The sequence below is a fragment of the Somniosus microcephalus genome, chromosome 10 (assembly GCF_052327205.1).
Source record: "Somniosus microcephalus isolate GS21.2 chromosome 10, FLI_Smic_1.0, whole genome shotgun sequence".
Lineage (NCBI taxonomy): Eukaryota > Metazoa > Chordata > Chondrichthyes > Squaliformes > Somniosidae > Somniosus > Somniosus microcephalus.
In genome coordinates this window covers 166,052,203-166,076,767 of record NC_140996.1, presented here as the reverse complement: position 1 = coordinate 166,076,767, position 24,565 = coordinate 166,052,203, and the positions used below count along the sequence as shown (strand labels likewise).

The window sequence follows — 24,565 nt, the reverse complement described above, 5'->3', positions numbered from 1 at the left end:
CTCAGGAAAGGTCCCGGCAGATTGGAAAACTGCTAATGTAACACCCTTGTTTAAGAAGGGAAGTAGACAAAAAGCTGGAAACTATAGACCAGTTAGCCTAACATCTGTGGTTGGCAAAATGTTGGAGTCCATTATTAAGGAAACAGTAACAGAGCATTTGGATAAACATAATTTAATAGGACAGAGTCAGCATGGTTTTACGAAGGGGAAGTCATGTTTGACAAATTTGCTCGAATTCTTTGAGGATGTAACATACAGGGTGGATAAAGGGGAACCAGTGGATGTAGTGTATTTGGACTTCCAAAAGGCATTTGACAAGGTTCCACACAAAAGATTACTGATCAAGATAAAAAAATCACGGGATTGGGGGTAATATACTGGCATGGGTGGAAGATTGGCTATCTAACAGAAAACAAAGAGTTGGGATAAATGGTTCGTTCTCGGGCTGGCAATCAGTAACTAGTGGTGTTCCGCAGGGGTCAGTGCTGGGACCCCAACTCTTTACAATCTATATTAACGATTTGGAGGAAGGGACCGAGTGCAACATGTCCAAGTTTGCCGACGATACAAAGATGGGAGGGAAAGCAGTGAGTGGGGAGGACATAAAAAACCTGCAAAAGGACATAGACAGGCTAAGTGAGTGGGCAGAGATTTGGCAGATGCAATATAATGTTGGAAAGTGTGAGGTTATGCACTTTGGCAGAAAAAATCAAAGAGCAAGTTATTATCTAAATGGAGAGAAAGTGCAAAGTGCTACAGTACAAAGGGATCAGGGGGTCCTGGTGCATGAAACACAAAAAGTTAGTATGCAGGTGCAGCAGGTGATCAGGAAGGCCAATGGAATCTTGGCTTTTATTGCAAGGGGGATGGAGTATAAAAACAGGGAAGTCTTGCTGCAGTTATACAGGGTATTGGTGAGGCCACCCCTGGAATACTGCGTGCAGTTTTGGTTTCCATATTTAAGAAAAGATATACTTGCTCTCGAGGCGGTTCAGAGAAGGTTCACTCGGTTGATTCCAGAGATGAGGGGGTTGACGTATGAGGAAAGGTTGAGTAGGTTGGGACTCTACTCATTGGAGTTCAGAAGAATGAGAGGCGATCTTATCGAAACATATAAGATTGTGAGGGGGCTTGATCGGGTGGATGCGGTGAGGATGTTTCCACTGATGGGTGAGACTAGAACTAGGGGGCATAATCTTAGAATAAGGGGCTGCCCTTTCAAAACTGAGATGAGGAGAAACTTCTTCACTCAGAGGGTAGTAAATCTATGGAATTTGCTACCCCAGAGAGCTGTGGAAGCTGCAACATTAAATAAATTTAAAACGGAGATAGACATTTTCCTAGCAGATAAGGGAATTAGGGGTTACGGGGAGAGGGCAGGGAAGTGGACGTGAGTCTAGATTCAGATCAGCCATGATCCTATTGAATGGCGGAGCAGGCCCGAGGGGCCGTATGGCCTACTCCTGCTCCTATTTCTTATGTTCTTATGTACTCTTTGTTAGGGCTGGGGACATCTTTTCTTGAATAAAAACAAATTAAATCACTGCTGAACTACAACATTTACTTCAATGCTGCTGTAAAAAATGTGTGTAGTGTATCTTCTCCAATCTCCCCACAGCCAATGACTCATGCTATGGTACAGTTCTACTGGTATCTGCAGTCCTCCTGTACCTTGCTCAATTGACCATTCTTTATGTGTACGTCTGGATACTGGTGTCTGCATGTTATTCAAATGAGAGGACATCACAGCTGAGCCCAATTCTGATTTACATACATACATAGTATTGCACAGTATTTACAGCACAGAAACAGGCTATTCAGCCCTCCCAACTTCCACCCATACACACTTTCAAGCAGGGTCACTAGCAAGAATCCAGCTAATCTTCCTTCCACCAAGCCCGGGGAGGCAGGTCATCTATAGTGCCTGTTCACTGCCCTGACTGAAATTAAATCAGTGCACATTGGATTATTATTTTACTTCTGTGTTTGCAAGGTTTTGTTCTCAAAGCCTATAGCAGTTGTGGCAGAGCAAGAAGAATATATCATTCACAAGCGCTAAGATGCAGTAATGGTATTTAGCACCAAGGCTCAAGGAAGAGACCCATAAAAACCCCCAAGACATGTGTTTACACCAACACAGAGATGAATTTCACCCCCATAAAGAAAAGGCAGTTGGACAAATCATATACTTTCTCACTGCATGATTCTCATTTTCAGATTTCCATTAGAATAGTGGATCCCAAACTGAGGGGACTCGATGATGTTACCAGAGGAGGACGGGCTGGCTCACAGTATTCATGACTGGAAGCACACTGGGGATGTGCTGCTGGAGGAGGTGGAGCAGGTAGACATTGGCGCTTTGCTCTTGTCAGAGGAAAATACAGAGGAAACAGCAAAAATAACGGGATTCAGCAAGAATAGAGTACAGGAAACGTCTGATTATATTGTAGGGGCCCAGGGAGTATGACCTGTACAGCGCTGTTATTTGCAATGTTTGTTTTTGTCAATGAGTGCTTGCAGTTCACACCATCCATCACTGAAGGTAGCTCAATCCTGGCAATCAGGGGTCAAGCAATAAGCTCACTAGTAGTAAAAGCCACACAGTGACAGGCCCGGAAATCAAACCCCGCACTCAATATTTTATCATTCATTACCTTTCATGTGTGAACCAAAGAACCTGAATGTTTACTTTTCCCATAAAAAGCTTTTATAGAGTATACAATACTGTAAGTTTGGTAAATGCGCTTTACACCATAGGGTGCACGGTTAATGTCCTTCGTGAACGATTGTCACAGAGCAAGATCGGTTCCTTATGTTAGCATCCCAGAATGTGGTGATTTCTGCTGTAACAAGACTGGGAAGGCCATACCTGCTGCTGGATGACACACAGGGTAAATGTGCTCCATTAACTTAATGGGTAGAAAGTCATGGGGAAGGGGCAGGAGTTGGCGCAAAGATCCAATATGAGCCACCCCCCACCAATTGATGATATTCCACATAGGGAGCATTCATTTGTAAAATTTAACTTTTTTTTTTAGAAAGGGAGGGGGCGGGAGAGAGGGGTACGTAAAGTGATGCCTACCATGTGCAAGTGCAGAGATTTTGAAATGCTGTGGTCCTTCTCCTGAATTAACATTAACAGTTTTCTTCTAATATCACTGGACCTGAAAGAAAGCGCATGTATCTGTCCTGCTGCTGTGCAACAGCAGAGAAATCGGAGAATGTCGAGGAGGAGAAAATCATGCTTTGTCAAATTCTCTTCAGCTAAAATGCTCTTTGCTCCTGAAAAAAGTTTGAAAGTTAATGAACACAAGTGCAGCATAATGTCACTACTTGAATTATTTAATAAACTAGCATACAGATTAAATTACTATACCACTAGAACTAGGCCTGTACTATGCAACCTCAGGTACAGTTATTTTTGTCTTCAACCATAGTTGCTTTTTATTTATTTTAGAATTGTGGTATCAAATTCCTATATTTCCTCTTATCCCCATATAGCTCTTGTGGACCAGACAATTCCTTGCTGGCAAATGGTTCAACAGGCACTGGTCACCCTCTTGTACCTCACCCAAGTGGCTGTGCTCCACTTCAGAGCCTACATAGGTTATTGCACCACAGAAAGCATCATTTCTAAGCTCGATATTATCTTCACAAATTTCCACACAGCATCCATAAATGTACACTACCAGCTGTGATTCCCTTATCCGGTTTTTCCCTTGTTAACCCAAGGATGCTGAGGCCCATTGTAATATCCCCAGTCAAGATCAACTAACCCAGCACAGGCCAAGTGTCAAACCTGCGACCTTCTTGGTCTGTACGGTTAGGCTACACGCTGCCTTAGACTGAGCCACTGGGAGCCAGCTGGACGATATTTAATATCTAGCCCCATAAATAACTTACCTGTTCCAACCGATGAATCGCTGTTGTCACTATAATCACTTCCTTCAAGGGTTTTGTCATGATCGTCATCAAAGAAATCGCTGGATCCATGTCCCTGCACTTCCATGAAACTGACCTGAAAATCATCCTTTGCTTCACAAGCATCAGGCGATTTTCCAGTGTGGGTTGCCTATAAGAAATACATCATTGTTCATCCTGAAAGTTAGGGGTAAGTGATGAACACATATTATTACTCTATGTTTAATCTGACCTTCAGTGCAAACCATTAATGGCGTGAAACACCTCAGGAAGAATTGGAGTTTTTAAAAATGGAGTGCTCATTGCTCAGAACTACTTCAAGAAATGTCACGCTGCAGTGGACACTGCCCGTTTATAGTTATGGGAGCATTCAATTGGAGCCAGAACAACAGAAAAGCCATGCACAACCAGTTATTTTCAAGTCACAATTTGCAACACTGCCTCCCCCAAAGGCTGTGGAAAATATAGCAAGAGCAAAATCCCTTTCCAGCTAGGCTGAGCCATACAGCCAGAAAACATGGCCGTCTCTGCCGGTAACCATTGGTTCATGTTGTTGTCAGGGACATCTGCAGGAACAACACCTTTTCGATGAAGGATCTTTACATGTAACATAAACCGGTCTTTTCTTTCTTCAGATGCTGACAGACTTGCTATGTCATGCCACCATTTACAGTTTATTTTAAGAGGATTAGAATATTGTCATAGATTTAAATACACATATGCTAAACTGCTGATGGGTTTTGGTTAAGTAATAGATAATCCTATGCAATCTTCACTTGGAACCATGAAATAGGACAAGTAGTCCATGACCAGGCCAGGCCTTCTCCTGTCCACGGAGCAAGATAGCAGATATTATTAATGCAAGTACTTATAAGTGAAAATACAATAAAGTGGAAATCCAGTTACTATAAAGCCAGCAGCAGAAGCCAAGACAAAGAAACCATGCACTTGGTAAATGTTGTAAAAGTCAGGTAAGCACATGGCTCTTTCTTGAGCAAGTAGATCTGTTCGATGTTGTGCAAACCAGACTATGGCTCGCAATAGATTTCAGTGCCAAGGTATCCAAAACAGACCACTGGTTTAATCTTTATTTCAAATTATGCTGGAGTTGACTTAGACACACCCACAGTAAAAAGAAAACATCAACAAATGGACATAAAGGAAATAAATACTTGCATTTATGTAGCGCCTTTCACGACCACAGGACATCCCAAAGCGCTTTACAGTCAATGAAGTACTTTTGAAATGTTATATAGGGACAATGCTGTATGGGGTATGTTGGAATTGCCAGAAACAAATCCAATTTGTAGCAGAACAGGTTACTCATGATTTCTACATTGCAGTTACTGTTTTCAGCAGCCACTGTTTAAAGTCACCAGCAGTGGTCAAGCAACTCCCTGCAAATGACAGGAAGGGGAGAAAAGCAGTCATCCCATCCCTGTTTGTGCTTATGTGTCCCTCTACATTCAGCTCACAGCAGCAATTGCAAAGGGCTGGGAACTGGTCCCCAGCTTGTAGTAGGTTAACTTATCTTGGTGCCTCCACGCAAGTAGGAGCTTGGGAGGACCCATAGCCTGCTAAGATGTCTTTGCTCCAATAACATCCTCAAATTCTAAACTCCTCACAAAACTGGTTGTGTGGTGTATGAGAAGGTCTCAAGTGTTGTCAGAAAATATACTGGGTGTAACCTAAAAGGGCAATGTGTTTCTGAAAAAAGAGTATTTGGGATGGGAAAACAAGAGTGCATCATCGTGACTATGTCACATACAGTTGTCACAATGATGCGAGCAATTCCATTTACATAATTGCATTGTCTGTGAACAGTATTTGTGAGGACAGTAAATTAGAAGGAATTAAATCCAGGTTACACAAGCAGCAACGTACTTAGAAACCCCACTCGCCTATCAACCTCGGGAATTTTCAGATAGTTCCTTACCAGCTGTTTGCAAACCTGCACAAGGTCATTCATAAATCTTGCTGGGAATAGTTGAAGGAAGAGAACAGATGAGCTCCTCTTCGCCCAAAGCTGTTAAAATGATAGAAAATACAGTTCATTTCGAGGGTACAATAATTGTTATGGGTCATCCTCGAGTACTTTAGGAATGCGTAGCAACTTTAGGGGATCACCACTCTATTTAGACAGAATACATATTGGTAAAACTAAAAATAAAAAGATGCACCCAGCTACAGATTAAAAAATGTAAAGACTATAATGTTCATATTTAGATTCTCAGTTTAAACATGAAAACTAATGAATAAAACGGTCATAGTAAATTAATTCTCGTTTTTGGGGCAACTGAAACATCGGTCAGATTAGTGAAAGAGAACCAGCATTTATAAAACACCTTATCGCATATTTCAGAAACACCCCAAAGTGTTTTACCTAATATGAATGACTTTGGAGTAGAGTGACTCTTGTTATGCAGGTAAAGTGGCAGCCAATTTGTCACAGCAAGATCCCAACAACAGCAATGGGACGAATTAAATCAGTGAATCTATTTTTGGTAGTGTTGGTTGAGGGAAGAACATTGATGAGAATACCAAGAGAATTCCTCGCTCTTCTCTGAATAGTGGAATAGAATCTTTAATATCTATCGATCTAAACCACAGGAACAGGCAAACGGAGCCTCGGTTCACGTCTCATCTGAAGCATAGCACTTCCAAAAGTGTAGCACCCCTTCACTGGAGCGTCAGCCTAGTTCGTCTGATTGAATCTTGGGGTGGGACTCAGGGCTGAGTGTCATCAACAGAAACTACAGTGCATGAAGTAAATTGAATTACATTAAACAGTAAGATATAATCGTGCCCATTTAATTGAGCTGAATGTATTTAGTATAATGTATTTGTGGACATTTAATTGAGCCGAGTTAAATACCTTAGTGTGAGAGTGCAGACATTTTGTGCACACAGTAACCAGGGTTTTCAGAGAGCTGAGCTTCAGCTCCTCATTAAGTTTGTTTCTGGCTGTAGAAATGTATTCACCAGCATCCAGCATAAAAGACTAAAGGATGAGGGGAAAAAAGTTAACAATCACAACTTAAATCTCACAAATACATCTTTTTAAAGAATTTCTCAAGTAGCAAACATGCTATGGGGCCAATTTTATTGCCCCTGTTGCACCTGCGCTGAACAGAAGCCGTACATCCCAAGTTCATCATGCCTGTCCAGACCCATGCACGCTTTAATTTCCAGTCCCAGACGATCAGCATGGCCTGGATGCACTCCCAGAGCAAGCCTGCCCCCTCTTGGCGCTTGCCTCAGCAAATGGAGGATGAATGTAGAGCACAGCTGTAGGTTACAGCTGCAGCCAGAAGGCCCCAGGATCTGCTGGGTAAGTGTCATAAATTTTCAAAAACGTACCCATTTGTGACATGAAACAGATATTTGTGTCTTTCGCATGCATGCTTCTTCAATCTCTATGAAGACGAACTGAGCAATTACTAGGTGAGGCATGGCTTGATACAAATAGTCAAGCTGCTTTATTTCACAGCGAGTGAACATACAGACCAAGGGGGAAAAATTGAGTAAAGCTCCGAAAAAATTAGCGCTCCCATGGCCGATTTTCCCAAAGTAGTGCCCCGAGAGGGAGGAGGGGCGCTACTGGAAGTGCCCCGCGTCCCTCTTGGGGCGCTGCGAGCCGAAAACGTGTGCTATGTGCTGCAGTACTGCAGGCCTTCCTTCCCTTATTAAAGGGGAGGGGCCTGGCGCAGCGCGTCCCGGTGCCAAGCTGGGCCACCAGGGATTGAGGGTGCCGGCAAACGAGCCCGGCACTCAAGAGGAGTGCCGGGCTCACGGAGAGCAGCCGGCACCCCGCGGGGGCTTCACGGGGGCCGGGAGCTGTTGTGTATGTACCTTTAAGGGAATAACTGGTTTTAGACTGCAGTACCGGCAGTGACCACCCCTGTATAAAAGGCCCTAGCAGGCTTCTGTATTTCAGACTGACGTTGCCCTCCTGTTAGAGCTGCCTCAGTCAGCAGGAGGAGAAGGAGCAACCAAACCAGGAGAGTGGAAAGTGGTGGTCTCCTGACCAGGGAGAGGAGGAGAAGGAGAAACCACAAACCACCACTACCACAGCAACTACTGAGGTGCCTGGGGAGAGAGGACAGAGGAGAAGAGAGGGAAAAAGGAGGCCAACACCAACCAGAGGCGAGGCCTTTCCACCACTGCCTCCCCAAATTAGCCTCCATTCCAGGAGAGGGAGAGAGGGGAGAGAAGCAACAACCAACACCCACCATCAACTGCTTGGAAGGAGGGAAGGATAACATCTTCACTGAACATCTGCAGGTGGGTGTTATTTGGTGCACTCTCCAAAAGACTTTGTACTGTAGGTGGGGGGAGGGAAGAAGACCAGAACACCAAGGGGTGTCTGTGTGTGTGTGGCTCTTGTAGAACACTAGGCCACACACACACCACTATCAAACACCCCCTTCTATTGCCTGGCCTGGGACAGCTGGAGCTGCCTAGGTGAAGTGGTTAATTTCCATTAAACATCGTTAAGGCCTGGTGCAGGACTGAGTCTGGGCATCTCCGGCTTTCCCAGGCGAAGACATCTTCTCCCCCTGCCAGAAGACCACCAACAGAGACTTTGTTTATTCCATCGGAGAGTGCACCCCTGCCTACACCCACCCACCCACCATCCTGAGTGGCAACCCTGCCCTTGCGGCCTCCCTCCTTCCCACCCCCCCTCTCTCTCTCTCTCTTTGTCTCTCTCTGCTCTCTCTCTCTCTCAAGAGGCACCTCTACTAATCTTTTTGTTGATTGCCACTTGAGCAGAGGGGAGAAGGCCCCTCTCCCAATTCCAATCAATAAGGGGGAGAGGTGTGCCATCAATTTAACAGCTCTCTCTGCTCAAGGGAGGACTTTAAAATAACCCGAGGCCATTAACACCTTCAGGCCTGTGACTTGGGGTGAGTGTAGCTCTTTTTTAAAAAACCACCCTATAATGGCGTCTGCTTCATCGCCGGTGGCGGGGCCAGCTAGGTCTTATGCGGCGGTGGCAGCCACAGCCACGGCTGCTCCCGCTGCTTCTGCCGCCCCGTCACCTTCCTCACTAATAACCAAAAAGCTTGGGGTGAAGAGCTACACCCACCCCACAATGACAATTGAGGCATGTGTAAAGGCTATGGCTGGGGTTGTCGGCCCTTCAGCCATCCTCGCCGCCTCAAAAATGTACGGGAAGGCTGTGTTCTTCCTGGGGTCGGAGCGGGCGGTGTCCCTGGCCGTCGCCAAGGGGCTCACCGTGGGCGGGACCTTCCTGCCGGTGGACCCCTTGAGGCCACCGCGCAGAGGGTGGTTATTTCTAACGTCCCGCCCTTTGTTCCTGGTGAGCTCCTCCTCCCCCACTTACGCCAACTCGGGGAGGTGAGGTCGGGGATCACACCCATCCCGCTCGGCTTCCGGGAAGCCAGCGTTCGCCACGTCTTCTCCTTCCGGCGCCAGCTCTTTATTCAGCTGGCGCGGGAGGAGGACACAGACGGGGTTTTCATCGTCCTCCACGAGGGGACCGCCTATCGCGTCTTCTGGACGTCGGACGGTGTGCGGTGCCACGCCTGCAAGGAGGTGGGGCACATCAGAAAAAACTGCCCCGCCTCCAAGGCCGCCAGGTCATCTAGTGCGGCCGAGGCTGGCGCCGCCGCCGCTCCTCCCCCCGGGTCTGTCGGCGCATCCCGAGCAACCGATGCGCGGTCGGAGGCCGATGCCACCAAGGCCTCCGGCGGGGGGAGAGAGCACGTGCCGGGCTGCTTGCTCCAGGTCACTGTTCGCCTGGGGGGCGCGCCGCTCCATCTAGTGAACGTGTACGCCCCTCAGACCGGTGCGCAGCAAGTGCGCTTCTTCGAAGAAGTGTCCGCTCTTTTGGGCTCCGTCGACGCGGGCGAGTGCGCCATCCTCGGGGGGGATTTTAACTGCACCCTCGAAGCGAGGGACCGTTCGGGTCCCCCGCGAAGCCCGGCGGCGATGGAGAAGTTGAGGGACCTGGTCGGGTCCTTCGACTTGGTGGACGTCTGGCGAAATCTCCACCCCGACTCCAGCGCCTTCACTAGCGTGAGGTCTGGGGGAGGAAGGTCCAGAATCGACCGTCTCTACATTTCCCGGGCGTACGTCTCCTGCATTCCGGCGGGCTTCCATGCAGCCGGTGCCGTGCACGGACCACCACCTGGTGTGGGCGGAGCTTGCTCCGCTGCATGCACGGGGGGGGGGGGGGGGCCGGGGTCCGCGTACAACCATTTTAACAACCTGCTGCTGGAGGACGCGCGGTTCCGGGATTCGTTTCATCGGTTCTGGGCCTACTGGAGAAGGAAGCGGGAGGGCTTCCCCTCCTTGAGGCTATGGTGGGACGTGGGCAAGGCTCCGTCTCTTCTGTCAGGAGTACGCGAAGGGATCGACCAAGAGGCGGGAAGCCCAGGTCGGGCGGTTGGAGAATGAGGTGCTCGACCTGGAGTCCCGTCTCGGTCAGGTCGTCGAGGACCCGGCCCTGCGGAAGGTGTACGAAGAGAAGAAGGGCGCGCTGAAGGACCTGCAGCTCGTCGGGTCCCGAGGCGCGTACGTGAGGTCGCGGATCCAGCTCCTGCGGGACCTGGACCGCGGCTCCCCCTTCTTCTACTCGCTGGAAAAAAGACGGGGGGTCCGTAAGCAGCTCTTGGGGCTGCTGGCCGACGACGGATCTCTGGTCTCGGATCCGGAGGGAATCAGCGCGGAGACCCGTGCCTATTACGGGGCTCTGTTCTCTCGGGATCCGTCCAGCGAGGATGCGCGCAGAGTTTTGTGGGAGGACCTGCCGAAGGTCAGCCCGGAGGGCGCCGAAAAACTGGACGCTCCGCTAAGTCTGGCGGAGCTGACCGGCGCCCTCCTCCAGCTCTCCAGGGGAAAGTCCCCGGGGCTGGACGGGCTGACCGTGGAGTTCCACAGGGCGTTCTAGGACGTCTTGGGGGGGCGACTACGCGCGGGTCCTGGGGGAAAGTTTGGCGACCGGGGGGGATGCCCCTCTCTTGGCGCAGGGCGGTCATTGTCCTGCTGCCTAAGAAGGGCGATCTCCACCTCCTTAAGAACTGGCGCCCGGTCTCCCTCCTCAGCACGGACTATAAAATCTTTGCCAGGGCCATGTCTGCTCGCCTTGGCACCGTGCTGGCCCACATGATCCACCCCGACCAGTCCAACACAGTCCCGGGCCGGACCATCCACGATGACATCCATCTGGTCCGGGACCTGGTCCACCACTCCCAGAGGGCTGGTCTGTCGGTCGCCTTCCTTTCCCTGGATCAGGAGAAGGCGTTCGACAGGGTGGATCACGAGTATCTCTTCGGGACTCTGCGCGCATTCGGGTTCGGGACGCATTTCGTCGCCCGGATCCGACTTCTGTACGCCGCCGCGGAGTGTCTGATTAAAGTTAACGGGTCCTCGACGGCGCCCCTTCGCTTCGGGAGGGGGGTGCGTCAGGGATGCCCCGTTTGCGTGGAGCCTTTCCTGCGCCTCTTGCGGAAGAGGTTGACAGGACTGGCTCTGCAAGGGCCGGGCGTGGAGGTTGTCCTCTCGGCTTACGCTGATGACGTGCTCCTCACGGTCACGGATCCCGCTGACTTGCGGAGGATGCGGGAATGCCAGCAGATTTACTCGGACGCATCCTCCGCCAAGATCAACTGGGAGAAATGTTCCGGACTCCTGGTGGGTCAGTGGCGGGTGGACTCCCTGCCGGAGGAGTTCAGGCCTTTCGCCTGGAGCACCACGCACCTCCTCTATTTGGGAGTCTACCTTAGCCCTGCCGAGGACGCCTGGCCGGCGAACTGGCAAGAGCTGGAGGCCAAAGTCACCGCTCGCCTAGGACGCTGGACAGGACTGCTCCGAGTGTTGTCCTACAAGGGTCGAGCGCTGGTCATAAACCAGCTGGTGGCCGCCATGTTGTGGTACCGGTTGGTCACTTTGATCCCTCCCCTTGCGTTTGTCGCCAAGATGCAGAAGAAGCTCATCGACTTCTTCTGGGACAAAAGGAAGCACTGGGTCTCTGCCGCGGTTCTGAGTCTCCCGCTTAGGGAGGGCGGTCAGGCGCTGGTGTGCCTTCGCACCCAGGCTGCGACTTTCCGTCTTCAGACGCTGCAGAGATACCTGTACGTCGAGAATCCTCCGAGATGGTGTGCGCTGGCGACGTATTTCTTCCGCCAGCTGCACGGCCTCAATTACGACATGCAGCTTCCGTTTGTGAAAGTGGGCTGCAGGCGTGCTGGCCTGCGGGAGCTGCCTGTCTTCTACCAGGAACTGCTATGGGTTTGGAACTACGTCGCTTCCAGGCGGTGCTCTCCCCCGTCAGGAGCGGCGGCTCTCCTTCGGGAGCCGCTGCTCAGGAATCCGCACCTCCACGACCGCGGGTTCGGGCGGCTGGCGGAGGGCAGGGCTGTGCCTGGCAAGGTGACCAGAGTCGGGGACCTGCTCGATGGCGGAGGAGCGGGCTGGATGGCGCCGGAGGAGCTACCGCGGCGCCTGTCCCGTCCGGCTCGCGGTCGAAGCCATCGAGTCGGTGGAAGTGGCACTGGGCCCCGACTCCGCTAGGTGTATCGAGGCGGCTCAAGCACGTGGGCCGATCCCGTCCGAGCTTACCCCCGTTCGGTCGGAATTCCTCATCGGCGCCCGGCCCCGAAACTCCCCTCGGGAACCGGCGCCTCACAACTTGAGCCGTCTCGAGGAAATACCCTCCGTGCCTTTTCATTCCGCGCGGAGGGGTTTCCTGTACGGGCTGCTCCTGCACACTCTCCATTTCGCCATCTTCGTCTGCCGTCCGGACACGCCACCGTGGCGTCTTGCCGACCGGCAGAGGTCCCCAATGGAGGGCTCTCTACGCGGGAGTCCTCCCTTGTTCCATCGGGGACTTGGCCTGGTGGGTGTTGCACGGAGCGGTCCCGTGCAATATGGTTTTAAGTAGGTTCACGGACTCCCAGGCCGCCTGCATTTTTTGCGGCCTGGAGGAGTCCGTGTTTCACGTTTATGTCGAGTGTGAGAGGTTGCAGCCCCTCTTTCACTACTTGAAGGGGCTGCTCATCGATTTTTGGTTGCACTTCAGTCCCACGCTCTTGATCTACGGTCACCCGGTGCGGAGGGGAGCGGGCAGGTTGGAGGACCTCCTTGTAGGCCTGCTCCTGGGCCTGGCTAAAAGAGCCATCAATTGGTCCAGGCAGCGGGCGGCCGAGGGGGTCGTCCGGCCGGATTGCCTGCCTCTCTTCCGCAGCCATGTTCGCGCCCGGGTGGCCCTGGAGATGGAGCACGCGGTGTCCGCCGGCACGCTTGAGTATTTCCGCGACCGGTGGGCGCCGCGGGGACTGGAGTGCATCATCAACCCGGAAAACCAAATTTTAATTTGATTTGATAAGTTTTAGTTGAACTTTTGTTAATTTACAGTCCAATTTGTTTTGGGGTTTTTTTGGGGTCCAAACAAAAGAGTGCCCTCCTGTTCAGTAAAGTACCTGTTAAACTGTTCTCCTGAAGTCCGTGTATTATTGAGGCGCGGACTTTACAGTGGCGATGAGTAAGTTCGAACTCACCTGCAATGTGGCATCATCTCACGGGAATCTCGCCTCGAGAGGAGGGTTCTTGGAGGTCGTACTCTGAGCAACGGGCGTCGACCGCGGGCAACCGCCCAAAGAATTCATCGGTGTTCGGAGAATTGCGGGAGAGACTGTGGAGAGCTGTGCTTGGCTCCCCAGTTAAGGTGTTCCAGCAAATCGTGCTGGTAGCAGGTAGCGCGCTGACCCTTCCGGACTGCGGTGGGCTCAAGCTCGATCGAGCGGCTCTACAAAACGGGCCGCGCAGCGTTGCCGGGAAAAGAAAACGAGAGAGGGTGGAGCGCACAGGGCGCGGTCGGTGCTCAAGAACTGGGCACCGGAGAGAAAATAAACGGGGGGAAGGAAAGCGAGACGCGCCGAACTGGCAGTGCTTCGATAACTTGCGTAGTTCCGTAAGATAGTCAGCATTGCTCTCATCTTTGTGCTGGTTTCTTTTATGGAACTTGAATCTTTCTGCTATCAGCAGTGGTGTTGGGCTTAGGTGTTCCTGTAAGATATGAACAATCTCCTCAAAACTTTTCTCCATTCGGGTTCGGGTGTGCTGTCCAAGGTGGACTGGAACGAGTGGGCCACACCCATCGTCCCTGTAATGAAGAAAGCATTGAGCAGCACGCCTGAGGAGCCAAGGAAGGTTCGCATCTGTGGGGACTTCAAGGTGACTGTGAACCCAGTCCTGCACACAGTACAGTATCCACTTCTGCGGATAGAAGATATTTTCGCCTCACTATCTGGAGGGAAACGTTTTACAAAGATTGATCTGGCTCAAGCGTATCTACAAATGGAGGTGGAAGAAGCATCTAGGAAATACCTCACGATAAACACTCACAAAGGCCTTTACCAGTACAATCGACTGGTATTCGGGGTAGCATCGGCCCCGGCTATTCGGCAGAGGGCAATGGAACAAGTCCTGCAAGGGATCCCGGGGACCCAGTGTTATTTGGACGACATCCTGGTTACGGGCGAAAATGACAATGAACACCTTGCCAACCTGGAGCAGGTGCTCACGAGAATACAGGAAAATGGGCTACGAGCCAACCGCCCCAAATGCGAGTTCTTCAGGAGACAAATCTCGTATTGTGGCCACATGATTGATGAGGAAGGGTTGCATAAGTCGCCGGACAAGATTAAGGCTGTAGTCAAGGCTCCAGCACCGGAAAATGTGTCGCAACTGAGGTCGTTCCTCGGGTTGGTGAACTACTACCATAAGTTCTTGCCGAATTTATCTACAATTCTGCACCCACTGAACGCCCTGCTTCAAACTGGAGTAACATGGAAATGGAGTGATGAGTATAAGCGTGCCTTTCAGGAATGTAAATGCCTAATCACTTCAAAAGAAGTATTGGCCCACTACAACCCAACACTACCGATTCGGTTGGCATGTGATGCGTCACCTTACGGCATTGGAGCGGTGCTGTCACACAAATTCCGTGACAGTTCAGAGAGGCCAATAGCCTTTGCATCGCGCTAGCTAACCTCAGCCGAGCGTAACCATGCCCAGATTGACAGGGAGGCCCTCAGCCTGGTGTGGGGGGTGAAGAAGTTCAATCACTATCTGCACGGGCAGAAATTCACCCTACTGACTGATCATCAGCCCCTGGTCTCCATTTTTAACCCAAAGAAGGGCGTTCCGGTGATGACGGCGCAACGGCTGCAAAGATGGTCACTTTTCCTAGGGGCACATCAGTACGACATAGAGTACAAGGGTACGAAACAGCATGGGAACGCTGATGGCCTGTCGCGCCTACCGTTGCCTACGGCAGAAGAAGCACCTGCAGTGGACCTTGTGGAGATATTCCATGCGACCAGTCGAATGTTTGCCTGTTACAAACTCGAGTATAGAAAAGGAAACCCGAAATGACCCGACACACTCTCGGGTCTATGATTTGACGGTGAAGGGATGGCTAGCATATGGCGACTCACTGTTGCCAGCATTCTCGCCAAGGAGAGAACAGCTGTCAGTGTGCCGGGGAACCTTGATGTGTGGATCCCGAGTGGTAATTCCACCCAAGTTGAGAGATAGAGTGCTCAATGAGCTTCATGAGGGTCATCTGGGAGGGGTAAAAATGAAGAGCCTAGCCAGGGCGTTTGTGTGGTGGCCGGGAATCGATAAAGAAATCGAGGATATGACCAAGAGATGCACAGGATGCCAGAAGGTCCAAAACGCTCCACCACAGGTGTTGTGTCCGTGTGTTAATAGTGACACTGAAGGCAGGAGTTGGTTTCACAAGTGTTTACTGAACAAAGTCTGGCGGTGAACTAACTGATACAACACAATATACAGGCTTATATAGCCCGAGTGGCCATTACCGGCATTACAGTACACAGGGGCTCTTAAAGGCACATACACTACAATTCCTCCCCTTTTAGCCAACCAGTACATAATATTTTAAGTAATCATAAATTACATGTTACAAGAACAATAATCTACACATTGCTGCAGTTAATCAATTATAAGTCAGTCTCTCTGGAGGCTTCCTGACTCGGTCCGGATAACACCTCGGTGGTGTAATAGTTTCTGGTGGTGTAGTAAGTTCTTTTGGCAAGGCTGATTCGGCTTGAATGCCAGTGTCGGGTTCATCTGGTTCCAGTATCACCGGATCGGAGGTAGATACTATGGGTATCTCTGCTTCATCATTAGGCGGATAGAGTTGTGGTGTAGGTTGTCCCTTTTCGGATGACTCTATGATCTGGTCAGCATGGCGCCTTATTATGCTTTCACCAATGTCCACTGTATGCATCAGCGGTCCTAGTCGTGTGCAAATAGTTCCAGGCTGCCATTTCTCGGTACGGTAGTCCCGGGCCAAAACTTGTTGACCTATCTGGAAGGTTCTAGTTGGCCTTTCATTCATGCCTTGAAATTGCCGGTTCTCCACGTCCCTTCTGATGTTTGGCTTGATCAAATCCAGCCGGCATCTTAGGCTTCTATTGAAGAACATCATGGCGGGAGTTTGGTTTGTAACCATATGTGTTGCATTCCTGTATGCAAACAAGAAGTTATCTACCTTATGCTGAAGTTTTATGTCTTCATTACCCATGGCCTTTATGGCCTTCTTGAAGGTCTGGACAAACCTTTCAGCCAATCCATTGGTGGCGGGATGGTATGGGGCGGACGTGTAGTGCTTAACCCCATTGTTTTTTAAGAACTTCCTGAATTCTTCGGACACAAATTGCGGTCCATTATCAGAACAGATCTGTTCAGGCAGCCCATTCCTGGCAAATATGGTCCTTAATACTGTGATGGTTTTTTCCGTGGTGGTGGAGGATATCTTTATTACCTCCGGCCACTTGGAGTGTGCATCAACCGCGATTAAGAACATTGAGTCCATAAATGGACCAGCAAAGTCGATGTGTACCCTTTGCTATGGAGATGAGGGCCACTCCCATGGATGTAGAGGGGCTTGTGGTGGAGCGTTTTGGACCTTCTGGCATCCTAGGCAGGTCTTGGTCATTTCTTCGATGTCTCCATCGATACCTGGCCACCATACAAACGCCCTAGCTAGGTTCTTCATTTTCACTCCACCCAGATGCCCCTCGTGAAGCTCCTTTAGCACTTTATCCTGGAGTTTGGGTGGAATCACCACTCTGGATCCACACATCAAGGTTCCTCGGCACACTGACAGCTGTTCTCTTCTTTGCGAAAATGCTGGCAACAGTGGTTCGCCATGTGCTGGCCATCCCTTCACAGTTAAATCGTAGACTCGTGAGAGAGTCGGGTCATTTCTAGTTTCCCTTTCAATGGCAGAATTTGTTACTGGTAGACATTCGACTATGGTAGAGTGGAACATCTCCACTGGGTCTACTGTAGGTGCCTCTTCTACCATTGGCAACGGTAGGCGCGATAAACCGTCAGCATTCCCATGCTGTTTTGATCCTTTGTATTCTATGTCATATTGGTGTGTCCCTAGAAAAAAAGGGACCACCTCTGTAGCCTTTGTGCTGTCATAATGGGAACACCCTTTTTAGGGTTGAATATGGAGATGAGGGGTTGATGGTCAGTCAACAAGGTAAATTTTTGTCCGTGTAGGTAATGGTTGAATTTCTTCACTCCCCATACCAGGCTGAGTGCTTCCCTGTCGATTTGGGCATAGTTACGCTCAGCTGAGTTCAATGAGCGTGACGCAAAAGCTATCGGCCGTTCCGAGCCATCAGGGAATCTATGCGATAATACCGCTCCTACGCCGTAAGGGGATGCATCGCACGCCAGTCTGATTGGCAGTGATGGGTTGTAATGAGCCAAAACTTCCTTGGACGTGATTAAGTCTTTGCATTTATGGAAGGCACGTTTACAGTCTTCGCTCCATTTCCAAATTACTCCTGTTTGTAGCAGTTCATTAAGAGGGTGCAGAAGAGTTGATAAGTTCGGTAAAAATTTATGATAGTCATTTATCAATCCCAGGAACGACCTTAATTGTGAAACATTTTCAGGTGCTGGGGCTTTTATGACCGCTTCAATTTTTTCAGGTGACTTATGCAACCCTTCCTTATTAATTATGTGGCCACAATATGATATTTGTTTCTGGAAAAATTCGCACTTGGGGCGATTTGCTCGTAGGCCCTGTTCTCTCAGCCTAGTGAGCACCTGCTCCAAATTGGCAAGGTGCTCGTTGTCGTTTTCTCCTGTTACAAGGATGTCGTCTAGGTAGCATTGAGTCCCCGGAATCCCTTGAAGGACTTGCTCCATAGCTCTTTGCCAGATAGCTGGAGCTGATGCTACTCCGAAAACCAGTCGATTGTACTGGTACAGGCCTTTGTGTGTGTTTATCGTGAGATACTTTTTAGAGGCCTCTTCAACCTCCATCTGTAGATATGCCTGTGCCAAGTCAATTTTGGTGAAACGTTTCCCTCCGGATAGTGAGGCGAAAATATCTTCTATCCTCGGAAGAGGATACTGTACCGTGTGAAGGACCGGGTTTACAGTCACCTTGAAGTCTCCACAGATGCGAATTTTTCTCTGTTCTTCAGATTTATCATTATTCAACGTTTTCTTCATGACCGGGACGATGGGTGTTGCCCACTCGCTCCAATCTACCTTGGATAATACGCCTGCCTTTTCCAAATTCTCCAGCTCTGCCTCGACTGCTGGACGAATTGCGTATGGCACCGGCCTTGCCTTAAAAAACTTGGGAATTGACGCATCTTCCACTTTTATTGAGGCGGTGATGCCTTTCAAGGTTCCTAGTTTCTCTTGAAACACTTCCTTGGCGTTGGCCAAGATGTCTTTTAATCGTTCAGGTATGACGTCATCATCATTTTTTTCCTTACTGGTCACCGTCAGTGCCTGAATGGAGTGCCAGTCTAAACGTATCTTCCTGATCCATTCACGTCCCAACAGCGGTGGACCACCATCTTGTAGAACGTATAAATACAACTTCTGTATTTCCTTGCCGTTGTATACAACAGGCACCTTTATTTTCCCTCTGGGGTATACTTTCTGCCCTGTATATGTTTTCAAGATAATGGATGTGTCTTTCAAAGGTATATGCGGAAATAGCCGCTCGTAATCCCGTCGACTTATGACGGTTAGGGCTGATCCTGTATCTAGCTCCATTTTAACTGGGGACCCCACTATCGTGAGGGTAACCCAAATGGTCTGGTAATCTTCTTTGGCAATTACTTTATGTAATTTGAGAGAGCTTAGTCTCTTGTTTCCGGAGTCGCTATTGCTCTTCTGGTCTTTGGAGCTACTGTCCGTCATCATTTGTACTTTTCTATAATTTTCCTTATTGATTTTTTTTCTGTCAGTGGATTTTTTGTTTCCAGATCGGCATACACGTGTAATGTGTCCCATCTTTCCGCATTGTCTGCATGCTTTGTCTTTGAGCCAGCAGTCCCTCTGGTCATGGGTGGATCTGCCGCAGCGATAACATCTCTCGAAACCCCGTGTCATTTCATGGGTGCCGAAGTCCTGTGGCTTTTGCTGTATCTTTGCAGCTCCTCTTGCTGCTGCTTCGTATGATACAGCCACACTGAAAGCCTTGTCCAGTGTCAAATCTTTCTCAGAAAGTAGCTTTTTTTGTGTTCCTTCACTTAGGAGACCGCAGACGATTTTGTCTCGTAGAGAATCTGCCAGTCCTGTCCCGAATTGGCAGCGTAGGGTATCAACAATCTCCTTAAAATTCTTGTCCATCGGTTTGGCTGGAGTGATTAAGTTTCGTAACAGCCCGTATGTCCTTGCGCCCATTAGATTTAGAAGTACCGATGCCTTTTTATCATCTTTTATTTCATTCGCTGTGCAATATTTCTCCACTCTTTCCACATATGTGGTCCAATTCTCTATATCGTTATCGAAAGCATTAATATTGCCAGCCTTAGACATCTTGGGGAAAAAAATGGCGCCTCCCGCGCTTTCCTTCCTTTCCTGCAGAAAAAATGGCGCTTCCCGTGCCTTCCCACCGCTGCTGCTGCTGACAACGCTGTTTTCCGCTGTTTTTATTTACAGGTGGAGACTCGTTCCCGCCGGACTCTCTGGGACTTTTCCCTCCCTCTGCTTGTCCGAACGCCGACCTGCTTTGCAGCGCCGGCCGTCTCCCGAGTGCTCCCCCCCTCTGTCTGTGTTTGCCTCCGCCTTCGCTGCTCGGCCCCGCTGCAGAGCCAGCCGATGGAGCCCCAGACTGCCGCCCAGGAAGGATTATTGCAGTACCTGCCACCAGCTCGGCTAGCTGGTGAAACCACAGTTTTTCTTTGACTTTCGTCTGAGGAATCGATCTTCTTGAGGTGCTGCCGAATTGCAGGTAAGTCCGTTTCCACTTCGTCGCCACTGTTGTGTCCGTGTGTTAATAGAGACACTGAAGGCAGGAGTTGGTTTCACAGGTGTTTACTGAACAAAGTCTGGAGGTGAACTAACTGATACAACACAATACACAGGCTTATATAGCTCGAGTGGCCATTACCGGCATTACAGTACACAGGGGCTCTTAAAGGCACATACACTACAACAGGCCCCGCTACATCCATGGGAGTGGCCCTCATCGCCATGGCAACAGGTACACCTTGATTTTGCTGGTCCATTTATGGACTCAATGTTTCTAATCGCTGTGGATGCCCATTCGAAATGGCCAGAGGTCATTAAAATGTCCTCCACCACCACGGAGAAAACTATTGCAGTCCTAAGGACCATCTTCGCCAGGAATGGGTTGCCAGAACAGATTTGCTCCGACAATGGGCCACAGTTTGTGTCTGAGGATTTCCGGGGGTTCCTGAAGAATAATGGGGTGAAACATTGCACATCTGCCCCATATCATCCAGCCACAAATGGATTGGCTGAGAGGTTTGTTCAGACCTTTAAAAAGGCCATAAAGGCAATGTATAATGACGACATACCACAACACAAGGTGGATAATTTCTTGTTTGCTTACCGGAATGCGACACATGCAGTAACCAACCAAACTCCAGCCGTACTGTTTTTCAACCGAAGGCTAAGATGTCGCTTGGATTTGCTCAAACCAAACATAAGACGAGATGTTGAGGATAAGCAGTTCCAGCACATAAATGAGAAGCCAACCAGGAGCTTCAAGATAGGGCAACCAGTCTTGGCCCGCGACTACCAAACAGAAAAATGGCAGCCAGGAACGATATGCACACAGCAGGGACCACTAATGTACACAGTGGACGTTGGAGAGAGCATCGTGAGACGCCATGCTGACCAGATTCTAGAGTCACAGGAACAAGCCAAACCTATACCACAAGCATGTGCACCTGGTAATGAGCCCGAAGTACAGATTGCGTCTACCTCAGAAGCAGGGGTATTGGAAGCTGACGAACCAACCAATGACAATGAGCCAGAATTGACTCCACCGCAAGAACAGGATACTCGAGAAAGGCGCTATCCAGCCAGGATCAGGAAGCCTCCTCAAAGACTGAACTTATAAATGACTATTTCAGTTGATGTATATAGTACCGAGAAAATTGTAATTGTAATTAGTTATTATTTAGTTGTTAAATGTTATGTACTGTTTATCTAAAAGGGGAGGAATTGTTGTGTATGTACCTTTAAGGGAATAAGTGGTTTTAGACTGCAGTACCGGCAGTGACCACCCCTGTATAAAAGGCCCGAGCAGGCTTCTGTATTTCAGCCTGACGTTGCCCTCCTGTTCAGTAAAGTACCTGTTAAACTGTTCTCCCGAAGTCCGTGTATTATTGAGGCGCGGACTTTACAGGAGCCAGCAACAAAAATGGCCGCCCGCCGCCTCCCCTTTAACTAGCGCCGCCCTGGCTGCAGGTAGGCCCCCCCCCCCGACCCCGGCGGTAAGTCTGGGGGCGCCATCCAATATTACAGCTGGGGCGCAAGTGGGGCGCTGTGCACGGTGATGATGTAATCGCTGGCAGCGCAGCGCGTGAGGTGCTAACGGTTAACGCTACCGCTAACCTCCCGCTGAATTTCGCGGGAGGAGTTGGTGGTGCCGCACCTGGGCGCTAGTTGCTTTGCGCCCCATTAGTGCCCTCTTAGGGCGCTAACCGGAGGCGCAAAGCAACCGAATTCCCCCCCCCCCCCCGCAAGAGTTATGATCAGATAACCCAGGTAACGTGTACAACTTACCTTCATATAATGAGACAAAATAAAGAACATGCCACGCATTCCTACAGAAGTGGACCATCTTACTTAACCTAAACAAGATGAGAGCTAATTTTAGCTCAACAGTATAATAACAAGTTTCCCCTGTAGTGGGATAGAAAAATACTGCGGATGCTGGAAATCCGAAATAACAACAGAAAATGCTGGAAAAACTCAGCAGGCCAAGGGTTTCGACCTGAAATGTTGACTCTATTTCTCTCTCCACGGACATTGCCTGGCCTGCTGAGTTTTTCCAGCATTTTCTATTGTTATTCCCCTGTAGTGGTATAGTCATAATATGACTATCAGCATGATTCTGATATCTTCTTATTCTCTTGTTTCATTATTTTTGATAGTTACTAAACTTTAATTGAATTAACAGGTGACAACAACTCAGTACAAACAACATAAATGGAATACACAGACTAACTACCTGTGAGCAATACTGTAAGAGAGCTACTAATAGCTATAATTATTTCCCCCGAAAGTTAATAAAATGACAGGACTGGCAAATAATACATTGGGCACCTAACATCAAGTAATCCCTGGTCAGGTAACATTCTTCTATTCTGTCCCCACAGTGAGCCTGAACTTCAACCTCAATCGCACTCTACCACAGAGAACTATTTCACTCATTTGGCCTCGGAGTCAGATTGCTAACTTATGCCAAGGGCGATTACTTTTGTGCTCTGGAACCACAGCCAGCAGAAACTGTGTTGCGGGGGGGGTGGTGGGGAGGAAAGGAAAAAATAAATTCAGAAAAAGAGGGAAACAGAGAGGAAAGAGGGGAAAATAGGAAGACAGGTACATATGCACACACAGCCAGAACTTCCATCCAACTACACTAAACTCGAACCCAGATCCTAGTGCTAACTTCACTGTACTGGTTAGTCCCACAGTTTATCCTCATAGTTTTAACGTTTTTCCTTAAAAAGGACTGATGGTGAAATTTTGTTCTTGGAAGTTTCTCAAAATCATTTTGTAAGTATTAAATTGAATTTTTTGAGAAATTACATTATAGCCACCAGACTTTTATACGATTGGCCCTTGAGCGTGCTACTCAGATTCTAGATCGATAACTTAGGAGCCAGAACTCGGTTACGTACCTTTGCCTTCTGAAACAGGGCAGATGTACAAGCATTATCCTCACTGGTGACACCAACATCACAATAACATCGGAGTACGCCAGTGATGAGGTCTGCGCAGCGGACCTGGCATTCTGGAGGAACCATCTGAAAACAATTAAGTAGAATACAGGCATTAACAGTGGTATGGAGTCTTTAACTGTAGATTAACACAGCAGAGATATCCAATGTACCAAACTCTCCACTCACGCTTGATGGATAGGATTTCTGCTTGGATTGTACAAGCTAATTCAATCATAAAATGTTCTCTAATGATCTACTTTTAATGCTTAGCATATTAAACAGGGTCAATTTACTGCTGCCACAATTCACCCTCAGTTGATGACAATTTAAAAATCCAAGTTTGTGCACTGTACTTATTCTTCTCCTTCCAAACTTCCCCCTTTTAACTCTTCTCTTCATTCTATCTGCAATAGTTTTACAGGCAGTGGCAGCTCTTCGTACCTTTCCTAAGTGGCCATACTTCATTTTGCATCTCAGTTAGCATGGCTCAGTACCAGAACACCTATGCACTGATGTTTGTATCTTGTCTAGTTTACACTGAAGTGCTAGATACAAACAGTAAACGAGAGATGGAACAAATAATTTTGAAACCATTTTTTTTTTTAATAACCTGCATTTTATAGAAATCTTGATCTAATATACAATTTTCTTTTCAGAAGTAGTTTTGGATTTGTTAAACTTCGCTGCAGAGTTAACAAACTCTTGTTTGCTTGGAGGTAAAGATCACCACCTTCCTTGTCAAGCTGTTAAGACTGCATAACATTTACATAGTTTGCAACATCAGGAGGAAAAAAAAATCCTCTTAAAACAGACCATGTTTCACTTGGTTCAAGTTCCAGATTTTCAGAAATACCTGACATTGTGGTTAATTAACAAAGTCTTGCCCAACATTGACTGAATCCTTTCCTTAAATTAGAGGATTTTGTGACTGGGGGAAATAATTCCAAACAGTTTACCATAGGGTTCGTAACTTGGCCAAGATGCAAATCTCCACTCCAATGAATAGAAAATACCTTTCCCCACCCCCCCCCCAATGTATATCAATAGGTGTCAGCCATGGATCAATGGTAGCTCTCCCCCGAGTCAGCAGGTGGCGGGTCCAAGTTCCACTCGAGATTTGAGCACATAATCTAGGCTCATACTTCAGTGCACTACTGAGGGAGTGCTGCACAGGCAGAAGTGCCGTTAAACCGAGCCTCTGTCTGCCCTCTCAGGTAGAGGTAAGAGATCCCATGACACTATTTGAAGGACAGGTGAATTCTTCTAGCGTCCTGGCCAACATTTATCCCTCAACCAACATCGCTAAAACAGATTATCTCGTCATTTATCGTCACTATTTGAGAGACATTGGTGCGCGCAAATTGGCTGCTGCATTTCTCCACATCACAACAGCGACAACA

The 24,565-nt window shown here is 48.8% G+C and overlaps 1 protein-coding gene across 2 annotated transcripts in view; it reads right to left on the bottom strand.

Moving 5' to 3' along the window:
* The window catches only part of atm (ATM serine/threonine kinase), a 206,445-nt gene that overhangs the window by 144,595 nt on the left and 37,285 nt on the right, over positions 1 to 24,565 (bottom strand). For both annotated transcript variants that reach the window (XM_085999094.1, XM_085999096.1), the window contains exons 14-18: positions 23,124 to 23,249; positions 6,797 to 6,922; positions 5,858 to 5,947; positions 3,904 to 4,072; positions 3,083 to 3,282 (exon numbers count right to left, since the gene is read on the bottom strand). In XM_085999094.1, coding sequence (XP_085855220.1) covers positions 3,083 to 3,282; positions 3,904 to 4,072; positions 5,858 to 5,947; positions 6,797 to 6,922; positions 23,124 to 23,249 — 711 coding nt within the window. The remainder of the gene's footprint in view (positions 1 to 3,082; positions 3,283 to 3,903; positions 4,073 to 5,857; positions 5,948 to 6,796; positions 6,923 to 23,123; positions 23,250 to 24,565) is intronic.